Source organism: Mya arenaria, chromosome 13 (genome assembly GCF_026914265.1).
Source record: "Mya arenaria isolate MELC-2E11 chromosome 13, ASM2691426v1".
NCBI classification, from domain to species: Eukaryota; Metazoa; Mollusca; class Bivalvia; order Myida; family Myidae; genus Mya; species Mya arenaria.
The window spans coordinates 30,171,695-30,199,562 of NC_069134.1; the positions used below are offsets into that span (position 1 = coordinate 30,171,695).

Below are 27,868 nucleotides of genomic sequence, written 5' to 3' on the forward strand. Positions count from 1 at the left end.
GTTGGAAGATAAAAGTAAACAATATCTGAATTTTCTTATATTTATTTATACAGATTTATGCATTTGTTTTAACAGCAAAACGTTGTCATATATCACTATACATCACATAACGATGACATCATTTTTAATGCTCACTTGTATTCAATGTTTGATGAAATAATACATGTACGTTAACTTCTGTCATTTTTTTTATGAGAGAAAAATTAATGGTGTTTTAGACCCACTTAAACAATGTATGTATTCAAATGGTATGAAACTATGAGTAAATGTTTGTACATCCCATGCTTGTTTTTACTTGTTTGTTACAGCATAGATAATTTTGTTAGACTTTTGTAACTTGGTCAGTCCCTAGCTATATCTAAATTTGATATATTTATTAAAAACATCTTAAAATTTTAACTTAATAATAATTAACTTCTTACATCTTAAGTATTAGTCACATACTGTAATATTTCATACCTTAATCAAATTTATTACATATTTAGTGTTTAAAATTTCCCATTACATATTTAGTGTTCAAAATTATATTTTGTCCAATGAGATGGTAGTATTTTCCAAATCTGCTGTACATTAATTTGGGTAAATCAGCAGTCAGCTGATGTTGATTTTAATCAGGTGAATCAGTTCATTTTAGTAGAGGCGGATTAAGTAGACAAAATGTAATCTTAAACACTAAGCTGGTAAAAGGATTATAAGTGTGCTTTTACCAAATGAACTGGTAAATTGTCATTTCTCATTAAATCTATCCACACAACATTGTACAATATGTATCATAAATAAACTTGTGTTTATGTAGTGCAGAAATGGTGCACTTATTTACAAATCTACTCGGGACATTTAATACACACTTAGTGGTCAACATTGTATTTTGTCCTACGGGAAGGCAGAATTTTTCCCAAAAATATTATTTCAGTAAATCGGCAGTCAGTGGTAATTGATTTTAATCAAGTGAAGCCATAGATATAAACAGTGGCTGGCCCAGTAGGTGGGTAGTTTACATAATATAATGTAGACCACTAAAAACTTAAAGACTGTTAGTATGATCTAACACAAATTAGACGGTTGTGTGACCATACCCTTTATTTTTGTAACTTCATTCTAACAATCTTTAACCATTACAATAATGAACATTTTTACACAGAATATAAAATCTATGAAAATAGATCACAGATTTCTAGCCAACAACAGTAATAATTATTAAACACAATTATAAGCTAACCAATATTTCTTTAAAACACAAAATAATATTGTTTTATGAATAATATCAACATTCATAGGATTGGTCATATTTCGCAAATAAATACAGATGATTGCAATGCAACAGAACCATTTAATTTTTAATACCGGGTAGTACAAATCAATATTTTTTCCCCAATGAATTGTGTCATCTACCAGGAAAGATGGCGACTGAAAAATTAATTTCCTGATAGAGGCATAATTCATTAATTTTATTCAGAAACATTTCAGAGAACACTTATTTTTAAAAGTCAAAACTAAGAACAATTTTCCAACAATCACAAGAAATATAAAGTTATTATTTGAATGTTTTCATGAGGCACAAAATGTAACAGAACTATTTGGTGGTCGGGCTAGTACACTCGCTTCTCACCAAAGCCACACAGGTTCAATCCCAGCCTGGATGCATGTGAGTTTGGTTTGCGGTTACCAAGCTGGACAAGTGGGTTTTCTCAGAGTACTCCGGTCTCCCCCCACAACACAAGACCACACTCTTGCACAACATCGTACTGTGAGTGACTAAGTATAAGTTATCATGACTTTCTTCACAATCGATGTAAAATGTATAACGTTGAAACTAACAGAACCAATGAAGTTTGTCAATGACATGTTCCTGATACCCAAAACTGGACTATTCCGTGGCATTGCTTACATCAAGAGAAACATATTAATGACAATGGGTATTATATCAGATGATGCAAAAAGAAAACTGTGAACAAATAAAACAGAACAATATACACTATTGTCAAAAACAATAAAATCATAACAAAAATAATATGAGAACTCATTGTCAACCAAACATTGGGCCGATCGTTCAGATCTTTGTTAAAGTAAACAAAATGATTAACAAGATTGTTGTTAACAACTGAAATAGTTGTCTCCAATCTTGTTCGAAACAATGCAGATCACGAGTGTATCCATAAAACTCCCAGAACATTAAAGATTTCAAAGTTAACAACAATGATGTTAACAATGTTGTTAACTTTATCCAAGTTCTGAACACTCAGCCCATTATTACATATGAACAGGTTTTACAAATACAAGGGGTTAATATTTATTCATTATGCTACGTGCTTTGTGAATTAAATTAAAATCTGTATGACACATTTGGTTGTAAAAATCAGTTCAAGGTTAGTAACTTTCAAATGTAACAATATGTCAGTACAGAAATACATGGTCATCATAACTTTTTTTTATATCAACCTGCACCCAATTATATTGAATCTAAATAAGTTGGCCACAAATTATGTTTTGCCTTAAAAATGTTTTTATTGGTTATTAGAAATTATTGGATAAGTATTGACCAACCAATTAACATTTTGGCAAACTCTGACCAATCAAAAGAAATAACCAGTTGCAAATGGCTGCAGCAAGCTTTTCTATGATATGAATACAAAGATTGGCAATGTATTTTAGCCGTATGCTCAGCCATTTCAACTGAGAAATTCAACAAATAATTGCACAAATCCCTAGTCAGTTAAAACACCCACCATATACTTAACAGTTGTCCAATTGATGTTTTAAGCGCAAATGATAATCTGCATACACACACTGCACAAGTATCAGTGCCGAGAAATGCTGAGGGCAATAGTCCATATGCAGGCTGTCTACGGGCTGGGTTGAGCCCCACAGTAGGTCCAGTGCAGTCACAGAAGACAAAGCCCCCATTAAAGTCCTGGATTTGAAGCATTTCAACAGCGGAAGATTGCATTTAAACATCTGTTCTAATTCTTCATGAGACCAAAAAATCTCAGAAATATGTGGAATTTTCTGAATCTCAGTATATAGTTTGCTTGTGAAATTTTATAATTGAAGATAAAGGTGTTAAAGGGGGTACAAGACTGACCAGTATTGGGATGTAACGATATAAATATCGGACTAAGGCATGTGTTATCCTTGTTATAATGATCAATGTTACGAAACCAAATTTCTGATATCAATTCATGGAAAAAAAGAGCCAAAGAACAAAACAGTATTGTTTCATAGTTTTGTAAGTTAGTTATGTGCATGCGTCCTGCAAGAGTGTCCAACAGAGACAATAAAAACAACAAATTGATCCATGTTACTTGTATCTTTTTTATTTTACTTTAGCCTGTGACAATTGGACTTCACTGTACAAGGACTGAGTCTGATGGGTGTTGTAAATAAGACAACTTTGTATGTTCAAGTCCCATGATCTGTTTCTCTATGAGAATGCATAAAACAAATCAAATACATGTCAACAAAATGGAGGGAGCTGCTTTATCAAGATCCTAGGAGCAATTTCATACATGATATTTTCTACCATAATTCTAGGGACCATTTCAAAAAGAGTCCTAAGAGAGGTTTTCACCAGTGTATAACAATTTAATATAAATATTTGCAACATAGGATTCTGGATAGTAATGCCCCTAGCACTGTCAGAAATCTCTTTTAGGGTACTTCATAAAACGTTTCAGCTGGTTTATATTAGCTTGGATTGCAATGGGAAAGCCTTTTTACTTAAGGGGAATAACTGTATAAAGTGTGGGGTAAATGCAAAACTGTGCCAACTGACATAAGCAGTTTTAAGCAAATATTTCCAATTCTTGAATCAAACAAACTTTAACTTAGTTAAAGTCCTGAATAACATATTTAATTGAAGTTATTGAAATGTACCAGTGTCTTTCTTCTCATTTTTTACCCTAGTCATTATTTTATCAGTATCGAAATGAACATGTACAATGAATTTTATGCATGTTATGTGTGTATGTTTTAAACCCCCTTATTACAAGTATGATTGATTATAAATAAACCTTTACCTTAAGTAAACAAAAAATTCTGACAAAGACTTATTTTTTTATTAAACGTAATTAAGAATTTTCTGGGAATACTGAAATATTTTTTACCTTTCAGCTAGGTGTTATGTTTTATTTCAAATTACTCATGTTTAAACAAATCAAAAATAAACATCCATTATTAAATATGCCAACATAACAATTCCATTCCTAAAAATTCAGTCTCGTTTCAAAAGAACGAGAATTACACGATCACCTTAAAAACATCATCAACAGCTGGAATGTTTCTCCTTCTAAAGGTGGGTGTGGCCTAATCTCAGGTTGATGTGGCCTGTCACTGCCAGAGATTTGTTGAAAGGGTCTGACCACCCCCAGCGCTCTGTGCCCCACCCCATCCCATACCGGCCTGGCCCCCACCTCCAAGGCTCATACCAGACATCTGACCCTGCATCTGAAATTGATATTCAATCTTACATTAAATTACAAAGAATGATAGAATGAAAGATGAATGGAAGATGGAGTAACATAAACTAGACTTTGGACCAAAAAGTCCGAAATCAAAACAAGTGGTCACAGATATGTGAAAAATGCCAAAGATTTGGCCGTGTCAGTGTGATAGCCATTCTGACCTTATAATTACTGCTAAAATGAAGCAAAAAGCAAATATGAGACTGCCATAAATCTATTACATACAGTTGGTGCATTACCAAAAATCCTATCAAAAATAACCAAATTATTGCTCAGACAAGAACGTTATGGAGGAACACACAAAGAGAGGTGAACGGATGGGCAGTGATATTTCTCAATACTAGGGATGGCAACGAGTACCCGAGTACTCGATCGAAAGCCGAGTACTCGAGTACCAAATCACTACTCGAGTACTCGAAAAAAAAATAAAAAAATCTATAAAAATCACCATATACACGATTTACAGACAAAATATCAGATCTGGTTAGTTGCCAAGAGGACAATTAACGGTCTCTCTAATCCCCGCTGTGTACACAATTAACCTTAATCAATTAGTTGACAGTTGTTGTGATAGTTGCAAACTGTCAATAAAGGACCCCTATTTCAAATTAGCACTGATGTCAATTAGCAAAGTTTTGATAGCGGTACTTTCACCTACACAATTCTATTGTATACCAATCAGAGACCTTTCACCAAACAATGGACGCTAACGAGCGAAAGAGTATCGAGAATTGATTTCTTAATGGGCGTATTTTAACAATTTTTGCAATGATTATCACAATTGATTGGTTGATATTTTAAATCAAGAATATTAATGAGGTAAACAACAATTACACAGTAAACTATCATTTTAAACAAACAAACATTGTAGAGTAAACAACTGAACAACTGAACTTCGTATTGAATTTCATTCACTATTTTTATGTATGCTATTCATTTTCGTTCATTGTAATTCTGATTGTTGTTCATTTCTGCAGTGCATACTTGTATAAAATGAAACGAATAAGACAAATTAAAAGCCTGAAACAACATTTGCTTCCTTTTTATATCATTTTTTGTTAAAATACGTAATGAAAGTTTACTTTAAAGGTGAAAATGACCAATAATACGACCAACGCACAATATACGTCATTAACGATACATGTATACACAATCTTGTCTTTGCGAACACATATTCAATTTTTCCGAGTAATCGAGTACCCAAGTACTCGATCAAACGATCGTCCGAGTACTCGAGTATTAATTTTACTACTCGTTGCCACCCCTACTCAATACTGATATAAATATTCAGTAAATTTATTTGTTGACTTTGGTTATTCAAGTTTACGAAGGGCCATATATTGGACAATTTTAAATCAGAGGGATGTAACTTGTTATGTTACTGTGATGAAATGTGACTATTGACAGGTGAACAGACGGTCAGAGTGATCATTATACACCAATTCTTGCTTGGTGCTTACGAATGTTTCTATTAAGTATTTGGAACATAAAAATAAGTTTATAACAAACTATTCCCTACTTTTTTTTCTTTCTGAATGAAATGGAGGGCTAAAGTTCATCCCTCGAAAAACTTCCAGCTGATATGTTTAACTGGCTACAAACCTGGTTAAACTGCATCTGCTGCATCTGTTGCTGGCTGTACATGCCCATTTGCCCCTGGGGCTGCCCCATCATGCCCCTACCCTGCATCATTCCCCCACCCTGGGCTGGCATGCCCCCCATACTCTGCGGCGGCATTCCTCCCATACCCTGGGGCTGTCCCACTATGCCCATCTGTCCCTGGGCGCCGACCCCCATCATATTCATCTGATTGCTATACATGCCCTGAAACAACGAAGCAACAGAATATATACCACTGTGATCCCAGATAAGTGACCTGGTGCAATATGACATGCCTGGTGTTAAACATTGATAGATGATAGACAATATTGCTTGATTTAATCAGTAACATTTAAAAGGTGCAGTATATAGAATGATACAAAATCATCTTTTAACATGTTAAACTCATTTGACTTTATAATAAAAGCAAATTATTTAGGTACAGATAATAAAGATCAACCTTTATAAATGTTTTTTTTTAATTAAAACTTATAACCCCTATGGAATCTTTACCACTGAGCTAATTGCGTCAAGTGAACTTATCTCAAAACAACAGTGTGTTTACCTGTTGTTGCATTTGTTGCTGTGGAATTTGCTGCGGCATTTGTTGCTGTGACATCTGTTGTGGCTGTTGCTGCATGCCGTACCCGCCCATTCCTTGTTGCGGCATGTACATCCCGCCTGCAAGCAAGATGGCAAGACTTAATAGAGGAAAGACACCAAATTTTACTATAAAAACATCGCGGATACCCCCAATACAAAACTACGCTCTGCGCCGTTGTGTACTGAGGGCGATTTGGCTACAAAAATCCAGTACTTATGAATAATTAAAGAGGCAGTTTCATTGGTTCTGCAAGTTTCATTGGTTTTGCAAAGTATGTGATGCTTTCCCATTGACAAATATTTTGGCAGAAGCTGGGTCCTTCGGTCTGTACACTAATATTTGACAGCAGTTAAGACCATTCGGCCATGGAAATTACTGAAACTACAGGCCCTGTAGTTTCAGTAATTTCCATGGCCAAATGGTCTTAACTGCTGTCAAATATTAGTGTAACCCTGAGGGTTATCGAAGAATATTTATGGGTAATTGTAACATGCAAATTCATTGGAAGAATAGTTCTCTCCTCTGCCTCATGTATATTAATGAAAACACGAGTTCATCAGTAAATTGTCTACGGTATTTTTGAAGTTCAACGGAATGAAGTACCATGGTTGCCGACGATGCTGCAAATAATACACTAGCATAAGGGGGAAATTAGTGTGAACAATTGGTTAAAATACTATATTAAGTACACAGAAAAAAACAAAAAATGAAACAATTAATTCCATGTCTAATAATATGGTCTGTAATATGCAGGAAATAATTCTTATCATATTCTCAGGAAAATAGCTTCATACTGTCTTTTTTGATATTGGAGACTCTACATAATTGTATGCCTTACATAAAATATCATACTGAAGTTGCAAGTCATGTCACACATTTGCAGTGGTCGAAATTAGCACAAGCATGCACTGATAAAATGTCTTCCGGGCTTGCTCAAATTCTGAATTTTATATAGCAGGGCTTGTTCTAAAATTTGATGCCAAGCAATAGTATAAGAATTTGGGCTTGTTCATCCAAAAGTCTAATTTTGATGACTGCATATGAGACTCAGTTAAGCTTAAATAAAATCACTGAAAAAAACAACAAAGTAAGTTGCTGCATTACAATTTTTCAAGAATATCATGACTCGTAATAATATTTTTAGTATTTCTTTCAAATACATATACATGCTATCAATGATCAAGGAGGATTCGCCAACAATTTAACTTTGATTTAATACAATTTTCCTGCCATTGTTAACCTTATTATATTTATTTTAATCTTCACAGATGCACGTTTCTTTTAAAGAATACGTGAAAATGTCAAGTTACTCATATCAATGGGAACTATTCTTTTCATGATTATTGCATAATAATGTAATTAGATAGAGAACCATGAATGGTATTGCATCACAACACTTTTAAGAAATAATATACTATTGCCTTAAGAAAATATTATTAATAATGATCAAGATATTATGGTCACAAACATGTGTTTAAAGTTTGGTGAGGATTGGACAAACAGTTTTCAAGAATTAGATTGGAAACATATATTTTTGAAGTATTTTTGGCAAAAAAAGGGCCGTAACTCCTAAATGACTAAAGCGATTTCCATGACTATCGAACTTGATCAAGATATTATGGTCACAAACATGTGTTTAAAGTTTGGTGAGGATTGGACAAACGGTTTTCAAGAATTAGATCGGAATTAATCTTCGGGACGTACGTACGTACAGACAGACAGACGTACGTACGGACAAGGGCAACCCTATATGCCGCCACTTTGTGGGGGCATTACAATTTCTTTTAAGACGTGATTCTTAAATTCAAAATCACCTCATTTTGCACACAGATAACAGACTGTAAGTGGAGAATACATGTACTAGCATTATATAATATATTTCAAAAGCACATGGCAATTCAAAATGATTTTTTTTGCATATATATGGTAGAAATTTCAAAGACACATGTATTTCATTTAGAATCCACAAAAGCCGCTCCAAATCATGCATATATAACCACATTCAAAACAAGGTCAGGATATTCCCAAGGAAAGACGGGGCGTATGGCAAGATGTAGGTTATTTTACCACGCATTATGGGTCTGACACCTCGACCTGTGCAGAAAGCAAAATCAAAATAATAAAAAAAATATTTCCTTTAACTCTTTACACCACCTGCTAAATAAGCAGTAGTAACATATCGATGTCAGAGAAATTAACGAAACGCCACAATGTCTATCATTATACATTTACATTTGTGCTTATAAGCTTATAAATATAGATCTGTGAGCAAAATGTATGTCAAGCTTTTACATGTAGCAAATGATTTATATGGTTGTAGCTAGGTTTTTAAAAGGACAGGGTGCTCCAGAAGAGGGACAGGGTAAAACGAGGTGTAAAGTTTATATGTATTTATTATTATTTTACAAAAGAAATATTGGACAGACTTAAGTATTTAATTCGATGATTGGCAAAGGGTACCCATACTGGTCCTCATGATGGCAGAAGGGTACCCATGCTGGTCTTCAAGAAGGCAGAAGGGTACCCATACTGGTCCTCATGATGGCAGAAGGGTACCCATGCTGGTCTTCAAGAAGGCAGAAGGGTACCCATGCTGGTTGTCATGACAGCAGAAGGGTACCCATGCTGGTCCTCATGATGGCAGAAGGGTACCCATGCTGGTTGTCATGACAGCAGAAGGGTACTTAAATAAAAGAACAGGTTGCAGCACCCTTCCACAACTCTAAAGCTAAAACCCTAGATTTATAAGCTGATTATATAAAATATATTATAATTTAACCTCATAGTAAACAAAGAGTTATACAAACTATGACCTGTATCATCAATTTCCACATGAAATACAATGATATATACAAATGGTTGCATTATAAACTGTAATTTGAACAGAAGATCCCAAGTATCAAAATTTTCCCAAATCAGAATATATTACATCAAGTATTTTTTTTAAATCTGATTAGTCAAAAATCATTTTTCTTTAGATAAACTGGTTACAAACAAAGAAAGATTTTCTCATAACTTCTTTTTCAATGTAATAATGTAAGTCGTGTTTGACAGCATGCTCATTGTTTATTTAGAAAGTGCTCTGTCCATAAGTTGAGATTCAAAGCGCAAAAGGAATTCATGTTCATAAACTATATATTCATGCATTATAGCACCAGTTACCAGTCATGAACCATGTACATTTTGTATATTAGAAACAAATATATATTATTTAAATAACAGCTTAACAGGTTAAAAATACAGTCTGAAAATTAAACTGTGCTTCAAGACAGGCAGTGTGATATTTTGTTATATTCATAACTGACAACTAAGTGTAGATTATAGAGGAACTAAAAAGTTGTAAAACCGACTGATTTACATCCAAATATGTGATATTGCACTTAATAAAACTTGTTAATTATTGAAAATTAAACGTAACAATATCCTGCAATCTGTCTTTAAAGCAGCAACTTAAAACTAGCACCAAGTGTTGAAGCATATCCAGATATCAACATTTATAAAGAAATACATCATAATAGGTCATTCTAAGTAAAAGATGTTAAGTAAATTCTTCTTGATAAAGAAGAGGCAGAGCCCTAGCAGTGAGCAAGCAACTCATCTTAACCAATAAGATTTAACTTCTAAATGATTTAGAATGTAACCTATATTTTGACTGGCCACAATATTTGGCTGACCTTGATAATGCTGTATTTTAAACCGTTTCAGGGTACCCAATATGATTAAAAGTTATTCTTGAAATGAGTGGCAAAAAGATTGTAAGATTAATAAAATTATTTTAACAGACTTTGAAGCAGGGCTTCTAAAAACCGGTAATTTGCCGGTCTGGACCGATTTTGACCAAGCCAGACCGATTTCAGTTTCAAAAAGTGTAAAAAAAAGTCAGTAAAAATTGTAATACACAAACATTCATGGGTCATTCACACATTCACCCCCAATATGTCATAATAGTGTCTTAGTTACCATCAGACCAATGTGACCAGCTGCTTTTTCCGCTACGCAGAACAAGAGATATAGCCTATCTGTTAATTAGCAGACGCTTGCAATAGGTCCAATCACGTGTATTTGTAGGTCACAGAAGACACAATTAAACAAACTATGTGTTAATTATGTGCTTGCAGCTATCCTGATTAAGTGTTAAAGACGGTCCATATTTTCACATGGCAATATGCTATGTCGTCGTCGATCATTACATGATAAATCCGTTTGTTGATTACCAAACTGTTAAATTTAAATTGTAATAACGAGCATTGCTGGTTAAAAAATGTTTTAAAGATAAATGCATTTGTCATTGTTAATCCGCGAAAGCATTAAAATTCCGAATGAATTAACCTAGTCATATACAAAAGGGGTTGTCACGGTGCCAAGACTCTGACAACCCCCTTTGATCGCAGTCGTTCTTGTTAGAAACGCCGCAGAACTCGATGAGAATCTCATTTGAATTAAGCTTGTATCAATGACTATCTTAATTGGCTATGCTGGCTCTAGAGCCCTCTAAGGAATTGCCACATCGTGAAAAAATATTGACACAATACACGTCGCGAAAATGTGTGACATTTCTATATAATCGGGTCTTTCTTCTTTTTTGAGGGGGGGGGGGGGGGGTTGTCGCCGGTCTGGACCAATTGAGGTTCCAAAACTTTAGAAGCCCTGCTTTGAAGTATTGTATCCTTCCACCTCCTTCCATTTTCATTTATAGTCTACAGGTTGAAAAGCCTGCTTAACATTGGAAGCATTAACAATAAAGCATTATACTCAATACAGGCAGACAAGCTGCTTCAATGAAAATGTAGGTTGTATTCTATGATGGGCAAGAAAACACCAGTCAAAAAATATCTCCAGCAGCTGAAATCATACTACATTTACAGGCAAATAAGAACTGAAAAACAAACAAAAAAGTTACAGAGAAACCATTCCTGGCAGATATAAAAATACCTGAATCAGCAAAACTGTACATTGCTGGCTGCTGATATGGTTGTATGTAGCCGCTTTGGGGTAGATTTACCCCACCCACTCCATCAAATATTGAAGAAGCTACATTTGTATTACTCACTGAAATTGGTCATTAGCTAAGCTTTGAAAACTATGATTTCACACAAAAATAAACACGGTTAGTGATTTAAAAGATTATGGATATTGATCAGCGCACGTTTAATTCGAGTTGAAAAGGCGACATGCCTCCATTATTATAGCCAAAGTTATTGGCTTTGCCAATCGTGTGCATATATCGTCACTGGCAATATGAGTGCAAAGTTATATCTGAATATTTAAATACATGTTCATCTACGACCAAAGTTAAAGTTTTTGCAAGCTGCCAATACTGCTGCTAACGACGACAATGACACTGAGGCTATGATAATACCTCCACCATTCTCTTCGAAAACACAGATTAGTTTAAAAGGTTGCTACATATAAAATCACTACACTTCAAGGTACACATCAAGGTACACTTTTAAAAGGATTTATTTTACCTGGGACTCCAAACTGAGTCTGTTGTGACTGCTGTTGGCCCCCGAAGAGAGCCATAATGGAGTCCTTTGTGTTTGCTTTCGGGGCCCCCTGGGTGTCCGCACTACTTCCTGTATCTCCAAAAAGGTTAGCCTCTAAGCCATTCTGAACAAAATATATAGGAAAAATATGTTTTGCGTTTCAACTGCTTTAATTTGATTTAAAGCATACAAATCTTCACATACATTAACACTAGTCCCCTTAAATAATACAAAAAGTTACGTTGAGGTAAAGATTTGGAGCTTATTTAGTTGACAGTAATAATGCTGGTGAGTGACAGTTTTGAATTCGTTGGACAAACATAACACTACCATCAAAAGTTAACCATATTCTTCAACCTATGGCAGTGGGTGAAGGCAGTGCTTTGAATATGTCATACCTGAGTGGTTATTTGTTGTGGCCAACTAGATGGCGTTGATGTTGAGATGCCAGCCCCCATGAAATCATCCAGGCCCCTTCAGTATACGTAGTTTCGAGGTGTGAAACTATCCTACCAACATAAATGAACATACCTGAGTGGATGTTTGTTGTGGCTGACTAGATGGGGTTGATGTTGAGATGCCAGCCCCCATGAAATCATCCAGGAGGCTATTGGCCCCACCCCCTGGGGTACTTGTTGGTGCTGATGGTGCATCTGAAACATACGAACATATTCTCGTAAGATTGAGATTCACATGACAATGGGAAGTTGGTAACTGCAGAAGTGCCATAATGTTGATACAATGGAAATAATGAAAGGAACTGATATTCAGAAATGAAATTGAAGCCAACAATTTTGGAATGCTCAATTAGGCCAAATTAATGAACAGTTTGTTTGACATTACCCGAACGACTCACAAAAGTACCTATAACCCAAGTGTTTTTAAGCATCTCTGGTATCTACACACCCCTCAAAATGTGAGTTAGGTAATGCTTACCAACTAGTTATCAATTGTGGCCTCAGCTAATGTATATACCGGTATTAACCAAGCTTTATGTTATTTGCATATAATTAAGGATTTATAATCTCCATGGTAAATAAACATAATAAGAATTCAAATTTTAACCATCAAAATGCTGTTAATGCATTACACATAAAATGATATATATTTTTTTTTGAGTGCGCCCATTGATCCAGAAAAGTCAATAATCTAGCACGTTTCCCTCAGTCCAAAAAGAAGACACTGGCAACAAACAATAAAACCAAGGCATTCAATTTTACCATGCAATTAACAATTGATGAACCACAAACAAGTAAACATAGGTCTTATTGTAAATTTGACACAATCATGTAATAGTTTGGTGTTAAAAACAAAATGGATGCTTTATTTCAGCAGAAAATATAAAAGAAACTCAAGATGCAGCAAATTGAAAGCAAGAGCTGTCACAGAGACAGTGCGCTCGACTAGTTCACTGCTTTTAGCCAGAATTCCTTACTTAAATTATAAAAGGCAGTCACTTGCATTACATGCAAGATACTCTGAATTGATTATTTAAGTAGGTTATAAGGTAGGCAGCCCTTGTATATGCAATACATTAAGTCTTTGCTGAGATATTGACTTATGCACGCTTAAATGCAAAACCGTAACCAGAATTTCAAATGATAAAGGACCATAATTTACATGATATGTAAAACAAAACAGAGTTACCTTACTTGATTAATTAAGTAGGCTGGATAGTTAGGAACGCATGTCTGAAGTTGCAATGCAATACATGATGTATTTGCTGATATATTGACTTAAATGTGCAACAACTTAGCCAATATTTTTGATGCCAACACTAGAGCGAGTACTGAGTAGTTTAGCTTTCCATATTCCTTGAATACTTCAACAGTCGAGCTAAACCCACTATAAGACCTATATTTCCTTGGTTTGGCCCAACTGTCATACAACAAAACATGTATAAATACACAGGATCCACCAGACTGAGTTAGTATATATATACATCATAACCATTCACCAGGCATGGTATTCCCAAGCCAGAAGCTTACCTGGAGTTGAACTGGGTACAGATGTTGGGTGATGCTGAAAGTCTTTAAATTAGTCTAAAACATGTTAGTTTGGAGCAAAGAGAACTTGGAGTAATATCTATATTTTAACCACTGATAAAATGGTGCAAGTTTTCATTACAGTTTTCTTTTTGATATAAGGGTGCAATTTACCATTACATAGCATGTAAGAATAAGATTAGCGGGTACATTTGAAATATATCAAGTAACTGGATATTGACATAATATAGATGAAATATTAAAATATCTTCATTTGATTACACTTTTTTTTTAAACATATAAAAACATATAATTCAATTTGACAAGGTTTTACCCTATTAGCAGTCAAGCTTCCACTGTTTCAAAAACATCTTGCAAATATAGATTTACAAATTAAGTATAAGCATTATCCATACTACAACAACAAAATCAAAACACAAGTTTTCTACAACTTCTAATTCAAAATTAATGTTAAGAAACCAATATGGCACAAAAACAATTTTAAAAAATCACATGACCTACCTAAACCAATGAGGTCAGTTGTGCTATGACTGGTCTGGGCCGGTGCTACAGGAGCCTGTATGGTCTCAGCAATTGGCTTTGCCCTGCTGGTTGTTCTAGTTGTTGCAGGGGCAGTGGATCCAACCTCAGTTAGAGAACCTGGGGCTGTTGCGGATTTGTGAACTGGACCCTGGATGTGAAGCTTGGGGTTTTATAAATTGAAACATCATTGAAAATTTTCAAAGAATATTGATAATATATTGAAGGTTACTTTCTACCTATGAGAAGTTTTGATATTCTTCATAACATTACAATTAATATGAAGGATTTTAAGGGCGAAAAAGATGTATAGTAGAGCTCTTTACTGACCTCTTAAAGAAAATGAATAACTACTAAACCTTTTCACCAATTTTGATTTACATGTCTGCAATGTTTCCCTAAGGCTAAATGAAAAGTAAGTAGCCAGCTAGGGTATTCTGGGGGCATGCTACAACCCTCCCAGAAAATATTGAAAATCCAGAGATTCCTTTTCTGCATTTTTGGTTATTCTGATGGGTGTTTTAGACCACAATACTACTTTTGAACTCTTTCCACCATTGCTGATAACAGACTGAAATCCCAATCCTGATATTTAAGTTTGAGTAGGGGGATTCAGGGCCAAAAGGGGATTAATGTCTTACATCGGAATTGATTTGAAAGTCATTCAATTTCAAGAAACTGCTTCTACTTTCTTCTTCTTTCAATCCACAACAAAAACTTTACAAATGACGGAGAGTCTGAAACATGAAGTTCTCAATCCTGATTTCAGGATTAATCCTGAGCTTTATCATTCCTGTTCCCCAAAAGTAGGGATAGTTGGGCTTTTCCCAGATATAGAAAAAAGTAGCTTGGAAACCTGAGTACAAGTCACTGATTCAATATTTGTCTTACATATACTAGGTTTTGTTTCATATACATGTAAAGTTCTTTTACTTCAAGAAATAATCAATTGTCAATTGTTGTAAATTTTCATATTTACGATGTTAATTTATAAAATGTACCAAACAGATCAACTGTGCTCTATTACCTTAATGACAGTGTCGTGCGTTGAGCGTCAAATCTTGAATATTTTTTGTTAAGTAAAATATTTAACTGATTAATTTTAACGAGGCTACTTTTTACATAAGAAATCTTCCTTACATATGGGTGCTTTTCAAAATAATGAGGCTTTTTCTTTTATCTCTCCTAACTTTTATTCCTTTCACTTTTGGAAAGTGTTTTCAGGCACATTATGGGCCAATCAATGTTGTTAAGAAAATTGTTGAGTTTCAAATGGATGGCTCAATCAGCAAAAAAGTTGTGTAAGAATATGTTGCTAAATTTGTCCCCTGTGCACTAAAAAAAATGTGACATTTTACATGAAGACCTTTATTCAAATATGTTTTATTTTTTGAAACTGAATGATATAGTATTTTGGTATTGTTTTTTATGTAACTGAACCCTTTCTCATTTTAAAAAACATACTTCAAATAAAAAAATATGTATTAACTTTTAATGTCATATGACGGACCCCCATTCATTTAAAAAAGAATTTACACTGAGAACACTACCATTCCATTTAGGCACTATTTATAACTGAGTTATTATGCACATGACTACACACAGGTACCAATTATTATATATAATTTAGAAAAAGCATATGATTTATGCAAGGTTCTTATCATAAGACATTTTTATAAATCACCCATATTGTAAGAAATGTTCGCAATATTTGGATTTAAGGTCAAAATATTTTTTTATTTGTATTTCCTGATACTTTCCCAAAGTTGTTTCTGTGTAATTTGAAGTATTTACTTTCATGTAAAATATGTGACAATCATGAAAACTGGGTTTGAATTTTCTACCCCTATGTCACACTTTTGCCTCATTATTTTGAAAACCACCCATATATAGGAGACACTTTGGTATCCTTCAACTATGATTTTGCATTCTGAAGAATGCACAATCTGGACGATTTCCATGGTAAGTTGTCAAGGTCAGCTATTTTTTTATGAATCTTCTTGAAGTTCAATGGCTTGCTTATTTATATCTTTGATGTAGATGCATCTCTTTTATGTGAAGACAGACAAAATTTATCTTTGACATGGGCACCTGTTTTAATTAGCGTATTGTTACAATGTTGCGAGAACTTGTATATCTTTTTAGGATTCACTATACACTGTATATACTTACAGCGCTAAGAGACAAAGTGGCATTTGATTTCAGCTTTGACTTTTTCTTGTCTCTATCGTCTTCAAGTAGCTGAAACACAATAACTGATTATAAAACAAATTGTTATTAATTCCTCCTCTTTATTATTTCCTCCTCTATCGCAACATGATAAATTGAAATTAGAATGATTAGAAATTGATCTTTCAGTGAAGATAAAAGAGATGTCAGTACACTATAAATGATTTTGTTGTTGTTGTAGAATGATAGAAGAGCTACAAGCATGTATTAGAAGGAAACAGATTATTTTTCTGTGACTGTTGTTAAAAGAATAGTGATTAGGAGTATTAAATGACAATGTTATAGTTATAACTAAAGCTTAAAACTGTAAAATTATTTACAAGTAATACCACATTGTGTATAATGTTCTATACACAAATATAATTGGCATGCGACAGAGTTTTGCTCTCTTACAGGACGTTATTCTGGTGATATATACAATATGTTAATTTTATTTTTATGATGATGCATAATTTTTATATCAATTTAACTTATTCTGTACCCCCCCCCCACCTCCTCACCCCAAAAAATCACCATTGTTACAGACTCAAACTACCAAAAGGTCAATGAAAAAGTACTGTTATTTGTTTGCATGCATTTTCCAACACCATATGTTGCATCCAGACAATAAGAAAATGCACCATGTCTGCAAACATTTACATCTTTCTAACTAAATTAAAAAAAAACTGTGACAATATAACATTTACTTCCTCCAGTGAAAACCCTTTTCTTGGAACAAACTGTCACCAAACTTTAAAACAACAAAAATATGCTGGGCAAGCAACAAAGTGATATGCTCTTTTGAAATAAAAAAAACTTATTAACATGTAGCTTTAAAATACTGGTAACATTCAATAATAATAAATTTAAATTTATCAAGGCCGTTTGCTTGCACAAACGTGATATATACCTCCAAGATACCGTTTGGACATGGGAATGGTTAAAGCAGACTAGGCACCAGATGATACAATTGCAAGAGAAACAAAAATTGCTAAAATTTTACATAGAAATTGATATTGTTGTGTGCAACTCCTTGAATCTCACTGATGTATCACATCGCTTATGACTAGTGTTAGGAATCGGTTCCAATTTTACAATCGATAATCGGTTTCACTCAAGTAACCGATTATCGATAGTACAACCTTTTTTTTAAAATACTAGATAAAACCTAAAGTGAAGTTTTATTCATGCACATTATTAAACTCTTAATCATTATATGCATATACGTTATGACTATGATTGAAGTAATTAAGTGTTATATAAAAAATAGTTCATTTTTACTTGCTCATTGTGGCTTTCATCTGCCATTTTGTTAAAGATACCCTCTGAACCCTTACTTACATTTTTTTTCATTTTTTTTCGATGATCGATTATAACCAAATACAATCGAGTGTCGCCGATTTCAGGCTCAACCAATCGATTTTCGATTATAATCGATCATCGGAACATCACTACTTTTGACACATGTCATCTATCGCTATTTTAGCCTATTTTTCCATTTTAAAATGTACTGGGTTCGTCTACCATGTAATTCCCAGTTGATTTTAAAAATGACATTGATATATGTATCTGTATTCATCATGTGTCTTTCACATGCTCATTATACACAGTCACTATAAATCAGAACACATTATGCTCTATTAAAAACTCAGCTGAGACAGTGACAAAACATCATTTTAACAAGAGAGGTTTGTCAAACATTATGCCCCCCCCCCCCCCCCCCCTGAGCGCCATGTTGTCAGGATTATTTGGACAATTGAATGAAATATGCATGGACCTTAAAATCAAAAGGGGTCATCTACAGGCCAGGCCCAATCCCCAAGTCAAGTTTGAGGGCCATGGGTGCAAGCATTGTTGAGTTATCACTTTAAGAACAATTTCGCATTCAAGGTCTCTGTGACCTTGACCTTTGACCCGATGAAACCCAAAATCAACATGGGTCATCTACAGGTCAGGCCCAACCTTTATGTCAAGTTTGCTGACCATAAGTCCAGGAAATGTGGAGTTGGCTTCAAAGTAACTGTGACCTTGACCTTTGACCTCATGACCCCAAAATAAAAGGGTCATTTACTGGTCTGACCCAACCTCCAAGTCAAGTTTGAGGGCCATGGGTGCAGGCATTTTTGAGTTATCACTCGGACAACCATCTATCATTCAAGATCAATGTGACCTTGACCTTTGGCCAGATGACCCCCAAAATCAATAGGGGTCTTATTCTAGTCAGGGCGAACCTCCAAGCCAAATTGGAGGGCCATGGGTGCAGGCACTGTTGAGCTATCAATGGACAACTTTTTATCATTCAAGGTCAATGTGACCTTGATCTTTGGCCCGATGATCCCCAAAATCAATAGTGGGGCATCTACTGGTCAGACTCAATCTCCAGGTCAAGATTGAGGGACATAGGTGCAGGCATTGTCAAATTACCAATCAGACAACCTCCTATCATTCAAGGTCACTATGACCTTGACCTTTGACCTGATGACCCCTAAAATCAATAGGGGTCATCTACTGGTCAGGCCCAGCCTCCATGTCAAGTTTGATGACCATAGGGCTAGGCATGGTTGATAAATCACCCGGACAAGCTTTAAAATCCTTTAACCATTTAAGGTCACTGTGACCTTGACCTTTGACCTAATGGCCCCGAAATTCAATAGGGGTCATCTACTGGTCAAGTCCTATCTTTATGTGAAGTTTAATGACCATACGTCCAGGAATTGTTATCACTTGGACAAGCTTTGGTCTACCGATGGACCAACCTACCGACTGACATGTGCAAAGCAATATACCCCTCTTCATTGAAGGGGGGCATAATTATGCAAAATTATGTCATACTAATTGTCATACTAGCTTGTATAGACAATTCTAAGCTTGTTTTGTGGAAATAATGTATTTGAAAATTTCAGGACCATCTGGTGTCTAGCCCCTTTATATTTTATGTCGTGAAATTAACGCCAGGAGCATGTGTTACTTGCTATATAAGATTTTTCGGAATTGCTTTGATATGCAGAAGGCCTAAAAATTTTATAAGACCTTGTGAAATGTCAAACAAATTGCAGGTGCGCAAAAACTGATGCTGAAGAACATTCATCATCAAGTATCATGAGTGTATGTGCAAATGTTTGGAGCTACATGTAAAAAGATTTTTCATACCATTTTTACTTAATCAAGAGCCATAACCCAGGGCTTCCTTTAAAGAAAGTTTGGAATTAAATTACTTCCTAGAAATTGGTTAAAACTTTCAAAATTGATTCCTTGGAAGTACAAAAACTTCCATAATTTTGAAGAAAACTTCCATATTGAAAGCTTGATAGTTCAAAATATCAAAACCTGTTTGTCAATATTACTTTTAAATGGTCGCAATTTTTATGAGTCTTGAAGTTAAATAAATTATTATAATATACATCTGTGAATTTGGCAAGTTATGGTTGCAAAGTATTTGATCTTTAACATATTTGTCGAAAACAATATTGTATTTGGGAAACTTAAACTTCCACATTTCAGTGAAAAGAATCCAATATTGATGGACAGGAAGTTTATACTTCCAGTTTCAAATTCTTTATTGGAAGCCCTAATTACTCATATAAGACTGAGTGAAATGCTGAACAAATTGCAGGTGCACAACAGCCCATGCTAACCAGCATTCCTATGAAGTTTCATGAGTGTAAGAGCAATACTTTTGTATCACAGGTGATTTTTCAGACTGGTTTTTACCATGTTAATGGCCATATCTCTTGTAAGACCAAGCAAAATGTCAAAAAAATATCCTGGGTACAGAACTGCCCATGCTGGCCAACTCTTCTTGGTGAAGTTTTTGAGTATAGGAGCAATACTTTTACGGCTTTTCTCTAACACCATTTCTTGTGACATGATGTGGTGCTATAGGACATGACAGACATAATTCCTATATAGCCCCAAGATATATATCTATCTTTGGGTATAACACTGAACTCTAATATAAAAGTAAAAAAACAGGTAGAAATGGTATTAGTCAGTCACTTGAAAACTGTTAAGGGCAATGTTTAAATTTTCTATCTACTAAATTGGCAGCAAACTAAATGATGAATGACAAAATTCCTCACCTGGAACTGAAGCTACAAGAAAAACATGTCGCATATTTAAAAGATACTAGATACATTTATTAATTATTATTGTAAATGCTTTTTCTATAGATATATGTTGGAAGTTCAGAAAGTGATAGTACACATAACAGTGGTTAGAAATCATGCTTTAAACTTTTAGTTTAAAACATGGGTTGCATACGACGAAGGTTATTAAGGCATGAGTGGTTTTGTGCAGAAAGCATATGGTTGAGATTGCCATTTTGCAACGTGCAATGCAATTCATGATGTGTCTCGGAATAAATAAAATTGAACTGGCGAACAGATCTGGAATTTACCTCTTTAGGTATAGAAGGTTTTGGTGTGACCCATTCCTTGGCTAGGTATTTCTTGTGCTCATACTTGGCTCGTATAAAGTTCTCCAGTGGCCTGGAACAGAAAAAACTATAAAAAGATTGATTTTTACGAATCTTAAACTAAAACAAAGATGGTTACAACAATCATGACTGGGGGCTTGATTGCGATCTTTCGGGTGATTAGCAATGAACATGCATAACAAATGTCCACCAGTGTAAAACAAACTTCACATCAAGGGTGCAGTTCAAATTTTAAACTTAAACAAATACAGTTAAAACAATCATTACAGGGAACTTGATTTCTATCATTCTGGTAGTTATGTGATTGGCAATGAAAATGGATAACAATTTTTCACAAGTGTCAAGTATTTATAGCAATATTTACATTCAAGCAGGGTACTTTAAATTTCACATTTTTTAATTCTGAACATATTTTTTCCCATTTTAGGGTCTCAATAAAGTTTTCCATATCAGAAAAGTTATATTTTTTATTTTAGCATGATTGTAAAAGATGATATAAATCACTCCCCATTCCACTTCCTAGCTGGAAACCATTACTGTTTTATTTTTGAGAGGTTAAAAAAGAACCCCTAGTGGGGATCAAACCCACAACCTCAGAGATGGACACCTATACCCCTTTCACTTTTGCAACAAGTAATTAACAAACAGATTTCGTACATAGAAAAAATAAGAGGAAGAAGGGCACTTTCTCATGGCCTCTAAAATTGACAACATGCCAAAATTTCTTGAATAATCATAAGTCTTAAGGGTGCTTTTTGATCTGAATTCATCGATCTAAATAACTGGTTTAACAAGGGCAAATCTATGCCCACCCTCCATGTGAAGGGGGTCCTAAAATGCTTCATAGAAACTAACTCAAATAGATATTGCTTTAAATGTTTAAAACTCTTTCAAGGAAGTAACAATTAATATCAATACCAAAAGAATGTCTTTACCTATAGCCCGTTATAAGCTACTTAAGATAGCTTTATTCCTTTAAGAAATTGGGGCCATTTTTGCTTTATGAGCTTTCGTCATAATTGAGCCAATACCTATTTGAAAATTAATGGCTAAATGTAAAACAAACCCATTAGCTTGGGGCCTCCTATAATTGTCAGGAAGGTTAGCCTCGTATGCTGCCCGGGCACGGCTGTTCCCCACCTCCATCATCATCTGTCACAACAATGCTGCACATTAATCATTCAGTCATTGTAATTGAAATAATAACCATCACACAATTATGGTAATATAATAGGGTAGATATTTGTCATATATTGCTGAATTCTTATCAAATATTCAGATTATCAAATTATCAATAACCAAAGAAAGATGACAACATAACAGTACAAAAGCTAACATGTACTAAATTTATTCTATGCAAAACAAGAGCTGTCTTAGCACAGCAGGTTTGGCTATACACCTACTATATAGGTGAGTTTGACGCCGCCCCCTGTCGACCTTACCAAACAACGACACACATCATTCAGATAACCAGGTTTCACTTAATAAAAACCCGGTCAAAATATAAAAATGTGTGTTTCAAAAGCAATAAAAAAGAGTAAAAAGCAGTCATTCAAGGGCCATAATTTGTAGTTAGGGTTAATATGGAGTTATGTTACCTAATTGTCAGATGGTCAATAAGTGTGCAAAGTATGAAGTCAATTGAATTACCGTAAGGATTTAGAGGCCATAATTTGTATTTAGGTTATGGAGTAACCTCAGTCATCGTGTGATGGTTCTGAACAACTGTGTGAAGTATTGATTGAATTGAATAAAGGGTATTGGACATATAAGTGAAAATGACAACTTGCCTTAAACCATACGCCTATGCCGGGGCGAGAAGTAAAGCTTCCTTATTCTCCGAATAGTCTGCTTGATACCTACTTACAATTGTAAGGAGTCTGAGTCAAAATCAAGAAGTACAGACCAGTGTTTTCTGATTTAACTCAATCAGTCAATGTCAAAGAAACAGCAAGTTAAACTTTAAAAATTCTTGTTAAAAATCAAAACTTATTAAGTTTTAAGTCTGAATGCAGATTAAAGCAACTGACATTGTCTTCCTTGACATGAACTAGGAGTCTAACAGACTGCCAACCTAATGAATCTGTGAGTCCAGGCATAAATTTATTAAGGAGACTCCATTAAGTGTCAAACTGGCGGTCTGGTTAGCGCAGTGATTAGCCCATTTGCTTCTCACCAAGGCGCCCCAGGTTCGATTCCGGGTCTGGGCACACATGAGTTTGGTTGGTGGTCACTAAGCCAGACAAGTGGGTTTTCTCTGAGTTCTTCGGTTTCCCCAAGACCACACTCTCGCGCAACATTGTGTCAATGAGAGTAACTAAGTATAAGTTAATATAACTTTCTTTAGAAGTGTTGTAAAAATATAAAGTTTAAACTAAGTGTCAAACCTGTAATACTGTTTCAATCACTAATAGGAATATATACAAAATATGTTGAGTTTAAACAACTTTGTCTTAAACTTAATATACAACTTTATTTCACAAGAACCAACTTTTCTGGCAACTTACAGCAATCTGTTCTGGACCCCATGTGTCTAGGTTGACAGATTTAACCTTTGAAATGTGAACTCCCAAGTTTCTGTGGATTCCGGCACAGCGGATACATAAAAATATCCCAAGGTTCCATGAGGCCCATCTTGGACCTGGAAGTAAAAGAACATACAGCTTAAATTTACATAGAGAATACATGTAACAAGAGCCGTCGTAAGACAGCGCGCTCGACTACTCTGCTTTGACTTAGAATACAATAACGATGTAATAATACAAAGTTTGGTCTCTTTATGTCAAACCTAACTAAAATTATTCGATACATAAGGTGACTTTGATGCTGCCCTCCCACCAGCCCGCCCAAACAATGACGCAAGTCATTCAAATAACTTGATTTCCCATTATGAAAATGTGGTTAAGAATATACAAATATGCCTTTCAAAGGAAAGTAAAATAAATAAAAAATTCAAGGGCCATAATTTGTATTTAGGCTTAAAACGGAGTTATGTTTCTTGTTGTAAGATGGTCGTAAATAATTTTGAATTTTATTAAGTGCATTTAATGAACGGTATAGTTTTTTTTATTAAAATCCCAACTTGCCCTTAACTTTTACTTGCCTTAAACTTTAACCTAAGTCAATCAGGGGCCATAACTTGTATTAAGGATATGGAGTTAAGTAACCTCTTTGGGTGATGGTCCTGAACAATTGTGTGAAGTATTAAGTCAATTGAATGAAGGGTATAGAAGTTATTAAACAATATCCCAACCTGCCCTAAAACTTTAACCTAAGTTCCTAAGTCAATCAGGGGCCATAATCTGTGTTAAGAATAATATGGAGTTATCTAACCTCATTATGTGATGGCTCTGAACATCTGTGTGAAGTATTAAGTCAATTGAATGAATGGTATTGGAGTTTTAAGTGAAAATCCCAACTTGCCCTAATACTTTAACCGGACGCCGACGCTGGGGCGAATAGTCGAGCTAAAAATGACCAAGATGGAAAAAAGCAATCTGCAGATTGTGAATCCAATGCATAGCCTGGGCTATATTTGTATATTTAAATTACTGTTATACCAGTTCTAAGCCGACCCAGTTTGCGTTGTTGGTAAAATGTTAGTATAGCAATTCAATGGTCCTGGTTTGAACCCGTTGTCTGCTAGCTACAGTCACTGTCGTGATTTGATTCGAGTTAAGTGAAGCGGAGGAATGTGCTGGTCGTGAAGCCCAGGTAGACCCTGTATAGACTGACAACACCTGTAAATGACCTTAATGTTTTTATAGTGTGATTACCTCACTTTAACTTTTAGTCTTGTGGCAATTAAGTGGCACTTATTAATAAATTCTATGTATAAATCTGTTCTTTAATTTGTAGCCCAGGTCGAAAGCTTCACTCTCAGTTCTAAATATGGGAAAAGGCGTGTTGTTTACTGTCAGCACCATCTCAACATGAACTACTCAAGATGCTGGTTGGTGTTGAAAAAAAATTAACCTAATTCTGTGGAGCTACCCTATTCCCAGACCAAAGCCCATGCCATGAGTGATGACACTGTGTTTGTTTGAGAAGGCATAAATAGTTAACAACATATATGGAGACCACCTTCTATTCTAGTAATTAAAATCTTGGTTTAGTTAAATTTTGCTATATCTGCAGAAAAAATAACTTCAAAAATGCATTGCTGAATATATTATAAATTCATTTTCATTATTTACATTTCCTTATTCCATTTAAAAATAATTGAGTATTGGTGCAAACTAAAGTTTATAAATAATATTTTTGTACTGCAGGTGTGTCAGTGAAATTTGCTCCAGTGTGCTTTCTCTGTGGAAAGAAGAAAAAGTGCCCAGCAATGAGAAGCCAATGCTAGCAACTGTCCGTTATGTCTGGTCCTCATGTCCATGGTCTGTAATGTCCGTGGCCCGGTATTCCGACATTCTTTATCTTGCCACAAGATATGTCAGAAAACATGTTACTTGCAGCCTGTGTTCCAACTGTGAAGTCTTATATCGTACTGAGTGCCAGAAAAGGCCTAATTAGGGATGTCGCAGCCGTTATAAATGGTGTATGGGTATCTTCAATTAAGCCCAACAGTCAGATTTAAATCAGTCATAAATTTGAAGGGAAGTCTGCTGATTTCAAATAATATTTTACTTCAACACAGGCTGACAGGTTGAAAAAAAATGTTTAGGAAGGACGTAAGTTTTCATAACAAATGGAATACCAGTCAATGCCAAATAACAAACCTTTTAGATATTAGTTTGATGTGCAATTATTTGGTTTCAGGATCAAGGAGTCCCTGGACTCAAAATCAGATAGATGTCATTGTTTTGTGTTGTGCAGCATTTGATATGAAAATGAAGCAAAAATGAAGCAGATTCGTACTTTCAAAATTATGCAAATTCGAACAAATTAGTAGTTCGGATACGCCGAAAATACACATACAAATACTTTAGAAGTATAAAATTTATATACAGGTTAAACATTTAATACATGATGTTTATTTAAGTAGCATTTAAATATTTGTTTTGACTTAATAATGTTTCTTTGAAAAAATCCGAATATTTAGGCACTGAATGCAGGTTTTTGGACGTCGTTTATGCCCTTATTTCGTACTGAATATTATATCATAATTAATTGTTTTATCTTTTATTCTTTTTCCATTTTGGTTGATCTAGTACCCAAGATTTCTCTATTAAAATTTCATGCACTTATGTTCAGTAATTATGACAATATTTTAAGAAAACTTCAAAATTGATCCGGAATTAGGCAACTGCCCAGTACCATCTCAAGTAACAAACGGACTCAGGATTAAGAAACAAAATAAAACGACACATGATTTATGTTACCGAAATTAATTAACACTTATTGTTTACTTTGCGTTCATAGATGACTATAGGGATGAAGGTCGCAATTACGACAGTGGTGTTTTTCACACATTCCCATTTTGATAAAAAATAGGAGGAGTTTGGTTAATTGCACTGTTGAACCTCACCGACATGCCTTCATGCTGTCGTCGATCCTGAATAGCTGATACAAATACCCTAATAGTCCCGACACACCTTCTGGCTGTCAGTCAACCATTGCAACCGCAACAAAAATGTGTATTGTCAAAACTGATGATTGTTTTGATAAGGATTGTCGCTACGCGGATTAAAGCATGTCGGCATAATTAACGTGTGTCGGTAATTAGCCTTGCCAGTGGAAGGCACGTTGGGCCCGACAAGCAATAAAGGGCTGGCGGAAACCTGCTCGTGACATCCACCATCCCAGATAAAAGTAGTGAACGGTCCTTGCGCAGAGAATCAACGCGGCCACTATTTTAAAATTATCTCCGTTATAAATTCAAATTTCTACAAAAATATTATTGCCTTCTATTAAACACTTATTTATATATGCCATTTTGCTAAAAAATGTTCAGATATCATAAAACAATGTGTCGATTGTTTATCAAGTATCCCAATATCTGTAAATCTGGGACAAATTTGACAGGTTGTGTTCATGTATAAAACTGTCTGCGTGACCTAGAATATATTTATGTGAAATAACGACTCTAATGACTTATTCAATCCAGTTTGGATCACTGTCGAGTATATATTGAACAATTTTGTCATTTTTATTCAACATCGATGCATAATATTACTATATATTCTTTCACCCAGAGTTAAATGGTAGAGTGTTGTAGTGTTACAGGGATACTGTACCTAAGAAATGTCAAAATAATAAAAAAGTATCCCTTATTGCTCATTATTGTAGCTATTTCCTGTACATTTTAAAGATTTTTTTATGTTTGACAGATCGAATACAACAAACAAATGAAATTTAAAATAAACCTTTCGCATCACAATCAACACAATATTTGTTGTCATCATCTTTAAGTAGACTTGATAGTATGGCCTGGAACTTTTCTTGTAGTGCCTTTTGACGTTCTTTTTCGGTTCTGGTTGTCATTGTTATGTATGTGTCAAAAATTGTCAACTCCTCTTTTTTCAGCGATGACAAGGAACCGAATCACCGGCGGAAGTGGATAATATTAATACACTTTGGTGATTCATAATTAAAATACAAAG

At 34.7% G+C, this 27,868-nt stretch overlaps 1 protein-coding gene across 3 annotated transcripts; it reads right to left on the reverse strand.

The window, feature by feature from the left end:
• Positions 1 to 26: 26 nt before the first annotated feature.
• Positions 27 to 27,804, reverse strand: LOC128214800 (stromal membrane-associated protein 1-like). 3 transcript variants are annotated; one of them, XM_052921458.1, is made up of 13 exons: positions 27,632 to 27,804; positions 23,825 to 23,958; positions 22,384 to 22,469; positions 21,279 to 21,369; positions 16,847 to 16,915; positions 14,657 to 14,825; positions 14,138 to 14,179; positions 12,681 to 12,802; positions 12,132 to 12,273; positions 11,596 to 11,712; positions 6,625 to 6,740; positions 6,063 to 6,284; positions 27 to 4,443 (listed from the first exon to the last, which is right to left on the reverse strand). In XM_052921458.1, the coding sequence occupies exons 1-13, from the start codon at positions 27,747 to 27,749 to the stop codon at positions 4,327 to 4,329; spliced, it is 1,545 nt and encodes a 514-aa protein (XP_052777418.1). In that variant the 5' UTR covers positions 27,750 to 27,804; the 3' UTR covers positions 27 to 4,326. The 3 variants fall into 3 exon arrangements, with proteins under 3 accessions (XP_052777418.1, XP_052777419.1, XP_052777420.1); XM_052921459.1 differs by lacking the exon at positions 14,138 to 14,179; XM_052921460.1 differs by lacking the exon at positions 11,596 to 11,712.
• Positions 27,805 to 27,868: the final 64 nt, after the last annotated feature.